At 44.7% G+C, this 5,126-nt stretch overlaps 1 protein-coding gene across 1 annotated transcript in view; it reads left to right on the top strand.

Annotated features, from left to right (window-relative positions):
• The first annotated feature begins 445 nt into the window (after window positions 1-445).
• Window positions 446-5,126, top strand: part of TRUB1 (TruB pseudouridine synthase family member 1) — a 28,145-nt gene continuing 23,464 nt past the window's right edge. Inside the window, exons 1-3 of the mRNA XM_007941593.2 lie at window positions 446-610; window positions 863-1,007; window positions 2,494-2,592. Coding sequence (XP_007939784.1) covers window positions 446-610; window positions 863-1,007; window positions 2,494-2,592 — 409 coding nt within the window. The remainder of the gene's footprint in view (window positions 611-862; window positions 1,008-2,493; window positions 2,593-5,126) is intronic.

Genomic DNA, 5,126 nt, shown 5'->3' on the forward strand with positions numbered 1-5,126 from the left:
TCCAGGTCTTTGCACATTTCATTATAGTTCTTCATAAGGGGAAGCAAAAATCAGTATTTTAAGTTTTCCCCGCTTGGATGATGGGTTCTCTTGTTTGTGGGCTGGGGCTGTGTGAAGAGATTTCCCTGCCTAAAAAATATACATAGATTTGGTATTCTGGTTGGCAATTTAAGATTACAACTCCAAATTACCTCCTAGGCACCAAAGTAGCCCCAGTGAAAAAGCAAACAGGAGAATAGAAAAAAATCATCCTTAGAAGCCAAGGCAACCCCTCGGCCTGCTCTGGAAATCCACGGACTACAATTCCCATAAGGCTCTGCGACCTCCCCCTCCCTTCAGACCGTTATGATTTAGGGGAAAAGATGTGGGGGAATGTTGGTCGCGCTGTTTGTTGCGTCATCAGAGTGCGCCCTCAGAAGCCGAGCGAGAACTAGGCCACGAAAGTATGGCGGCTACCGAAGCAGCTATGGCGTCGTCGTCTTTGTCTTTGGAAACAGACACAGCCCCAGTTCTTGAAACTTCAGGAACAGCCGCAGCGACGGCCGCGATCTCGCCAGCGACGGCTGAAACCACGACAGCTGAGGCTGCAGCCGCGACGGCTTCGGCTGAGGCTGCGACTGAAACAGCGGCCGCGACGGCTACAGCCGCGACGGCTGAAGCTGAGGCCGAGACTGCGGCCGCCACGGCTGAGGTTGAGGCCGAGACTGCGGTCGCCTCGGCGGAGGCTGCGACCGAGACTGCGGCCGTTTCGGCGGAGGCTCCGGCCCCTTCGGTCGAGGCTGCGACCGAGGCTGCGGCCGCTTCGGTTGTGCCTGCGACCGAGACTGCGGCCGCTTCGGCGGAGGCTGCGGTTGGGCCTGAGGCCGCGGCTGGATCGGAAGCCGGTGACTTCAAGTCCGCTATGGCTAATAAGTTGCTGTCCTTGAACGGCGTGTTTGCTGTGCACAAGCCCAAAGGGCCTACTTCAGCCGAGCTACTGAATCGGCTGAAGGAGAAGCTGCTGGCAGGTATTGAAGCCTGGGTGGGGACCAGGCCGAGGCTTCGCCGCGAAGGGAAGGCCGCAGAGAGCACATGGGCTTTTTGCGACGCTCGTGGCCCAAGAGCTAGAAGGAAAGGGAGAACGACCACTGAATTAACTGTGGACATCTGGGGCATCTCGGGCTTGGACTTGGCCTGATGTGAACTCCTGTAGCCTAGTTGGCAGTTGTCGCTCTCAAGGGCGGGCGCGGGGGGGGGGGGACCTCAAGCCTCCCCTCTCGTGCGTGCAGACCAATTTTCTGTAACCTGATCTCTCAGGAGCCTTTTGTTTCGTGCACGTGAATGAACCCCACAGGAAGGAAGTACCGATTCTGTGCCTCCAAAGTCGCATTCCTAAAAATACGTGGGAAATGCAGATATTACTTGGCCAAGGCTTAATCTAGTGTTTTTCACGTTTTAGTAGGCATAATTACTTGGGAGACACTTGTAAAAATGCGGACTACTAATCCCTATTTCCCAGAGGTTCTGATTCTGGGCATCTTGGCTCTTTTTAAGAAACTGCATTTTGAAACAATTGCCCCACATTGCCTGTGGACCACAATTTGAGGAACACTATAATTTTTTTCACCTTGTTTTGGTTTTTCATATACGTAAACTAGAAAGTCCTGAAGGGTTAGGCAGTTCGCCATCAGCGTAGTAGATCATTTCAGACAGTAACATCAAGGAACGTTAGGTTTATTGAGTACCTACAATTAGTTAGGCCTGTGCTAACCTATAAAGACAAAGGTGATTCACATAATTGAGCTCACAGCCTAGTAATTTCTGCAGCCTTTGGTTTGTTTAGGTATTCAGGGCTGTCCAGATTTTGGTCCTGCTCTGCCTTTGTTAATTGGTACGCGAACTTTATAGTACTGTTACTTCGCAAACTTTTAAAAGTGCCAAACCCAGGTAATTGCCCTGATCAAAACCAAACCCATTGTCCTTTGGGTTGGATTCTGATTCATGGCAACCCTGTGTGCTTCAGAGTTGAACTGTGCCCCACAGGGTTTTCTTGGCTGGGGCGAATGGTTAAGCACTCAGCCGGTAGCTGAATAGGTGGAGGGTTCAAGCCTTTCCAGAGCCCCTTTGGAATACATGCCTAATGAGCTTCATCTGAAAAGTCACAGTCTTGAAAACCCTGTGGAGCATTTCTCTGCACATGGGATTGCCATCAGTCAGAATCCATCCATGGCGATTAATAACAACATGGTGGTCTTTAGTACACCAGACTCAAGATTGCTGTAGGTGTGGTTTGTTTACACATTTTTTTAAGAATGTTTGTTCCTTAGAAAGTGAATTCCATTTCTAGACAACTATTTTTGGGATAACGTTTCTTTGTTAATGTTGTCATTGCTCAGTATATGTAATTTGCAGAATACTTTTTGTTTTGAATAGTCTGCCCCCTTCCCCTTTTCATTTCTGGAGATCTAATTAGCTGTCTTGGTAATTACTTTTTTTAATTCCATTTACTTTCAGAAGCTGGAATGCCTCCTCCAAAATGCAACAAGCGGAAAAAGCAAACTTTCAAAATTGGGCATGGAGGAACTCTAGACAGTGCAGCCACAGGAGTGTTGGGTAAGAGATATGAATGGAAGTTTTCTGTACCTGCTGCTTAATGTTGGAAAGGTAGTGACAACATAAGATTGATAATGTTGTTGTTGTTGTTTGCCATCGAGTCGGCCCCGACTCATAGCGACCCCTCCTTGGGTTTCTGAGGCAGTATCACTATGGAAGTAGGAATGCCCAACCTTCCTTCCGAGGAGTGGCTGGTGGGTTTGAACCGCCAGCCTTCTGGTTAGCAGTCAAGTGCCTTAGCCACTATGCTACCAGAGCTTCTACTATTTTCAGTCTACTTTCAACGATTTTGCACCCACTGGCTTTCTATTGCCATGTTGTATAGAAGCTTTTCAGTGGTGCAAGGTATACTAGCCTATTTAGAAAGAGTTCTATCTGTGTGTGAATAGGGCTTTGAGAAAGGGTTTATACGTGTGTGTGGAAAAGAAGTAACGTAGCAAGCCTGAGATTACTGTCTTTCGAAAGACCAGCTTGCAAGATAGGCTCTTATCTGGTGTCTGGGAACTTGAATTTTGGAAGAGCTTTCACTCTTCTTTAACTGATGACAGTTTCCTGTGCCTAGAATGTGCAGACAATGTGGTTTGGACTGCTTGGAGAGATCAATCATAGGAGAATAGAAGGGCTGTGTATGTACAGGGAGATGGCTGAGGGTAGGGCAGGAGTGCATGGGAGGGAAGGACACAGGGAAAAGAACTATGGGGAGGAAGTAGGAGGGAAGCTGTTGCATTGTGGGAAATTGCAGTCAGTGTTGTGAGACAAAGTGTAGTGAGCTGCTGTATGGAAAGTGAATTTGCTCTGTAAATTTTCAGCCAAATCACAATAAAAATAAAAATAAAAAGACCCCAGATACTATGCAGTGGTAGAAAAGAAGCAGTAAATACATTATTAGGCCAGTTAACTGGGATGTCCGGTGAAACCATGACCCTAAACCTCCCAACCAAGGAACCAAATCCCATGAGGTGTTTTTGTTGTACAAAAGCAGCCTCAGCAGCTACTCTTTTTATTTTTGGAGGGGGGGGTGTTGTTATATCTATCAGACAAGTTTTGGAAATTCTACTTATTACAGGTAGGAAGATTATTGACAGCAATTATAATGATTGACTATGCAATCCTTCCCTTAATCAATGTGATTTTTCCATCACTGTTAACCCTGGTACTGTCTGTCCCTGGTAACCAGTAATAAACTTTGGTCTCTTAAAAAAAAAGAAAGAAACAACAATGTGGTTTAGGTTGAGCACCTGCTTTCCATCTAGGGCTCTGGAATTTTGTCCCACCTACACAGGCAGATGGTGTTTATGTGACCAACCATCAATAAAAAAACTTGGGTGCTGAGTCTCATGGAGTGCCCTGAGTGGAAACATTGCACACATGTTACTGCATTTCTCATTGCTGCAGAAATGAGTACACTCAAGTGTGACTCCTCATAGGAAGGAGAGAGCATAAAAGAGCTTGTGCCTGGATTTCTCACCTTGGCCTGTGCCTTTTTCCTGTATGATCCAGTTTTGTATCCTTACTGCATCACTAATAGATCTTAGCTTTGAACAAACTATATGAGTGAGTCTTTCAACATGGGGGCGGTCTTAGGGACCTCCAACATAAGCTGCAGCTCATTTTATGCCTGTATGACATCTCATCTCAGAGATTGTAGTCTCTTTAGAGACTGAGCTTTATAGTTACTGAGAGGAAGTCACTTTCTCTTGGAGACCCATTGAAAACTTAATTGCTTGTAGAGGGAAATTGGTAGAATTGATTGAGGGGAGAAAAATTACTGATGCCTTCTCATTCCATCTTTCTGTTTTTGCATCTGGTAGAGGGTCTGCTGTGTATCTTCATGCATAGCTAAAGAATGTATACATATGCTAAGATAGTGCTTTTCAAGCATTTTTTGTAACTGTATCCACAGAAATACATACGTAGGGATTCCTGCCATCCCGAAACACAATTTTATGGAACAATAATCTACCTTTTTACATTCAGTGTACCCTGATTTATTTTTCATTTTTTAAAAAATATTGATCATAACTCATTGATTTCATGATACAGTAATGCATTGTAAAATACTGTGTCCATTCCATGTTATTGGTGCTAAAATTAGATGAAAACAAATGACAACAAACCATGATCTAAGCTAACCAGTGCTGAGTAAAGCTAGGGAAAGAAATGTTTCTTTTTTTTCCTTGAAGTGAAGGATAAAATTAGTGAAGAGAATGATGTTTTTCAAGAAGATTAGAAACAATATGTAGGATTTTTGTTTTCTAAAATTTTAAATTTTATTTAATTCATATTGGCAAAAGATTGCTGGAGAATCTTTGAGGCTAAATAGAACTAATTTGTTGTTGTTGTTGTTATGTGCCGTCTAATTTAGGTGTATTAAATTACTTCCCCTGATATATAGTACTCACTAAATACTGAGTGTTGTTGTTAACGTGCCATCGAGTTGGATCCAACTCATAGTGACCCCTCCTTGGGTTTCCCAAGCAGTATCACTACGAAAGTAGATTGCCCCATTTTCCTTCTGAGGAGTGGCTGGTGGG

This window comes from Orycteropus afer, unplaced genomic scaffold (assembly GCF_000298275.1).
Source record: "Orycteropus afer afer isolate SDZICR_OR568_19922 unplaced genomic scaffold, OryAfe1.0 scaffold00082, whole genome shotgun sequence".
NCBI classification, from domain to species: Eukaryota; Metazoa; Chordata; class Mammalia; order Tubulidentata; family Orycteropodidae; genus Orycteropus; species Orycteropus afer.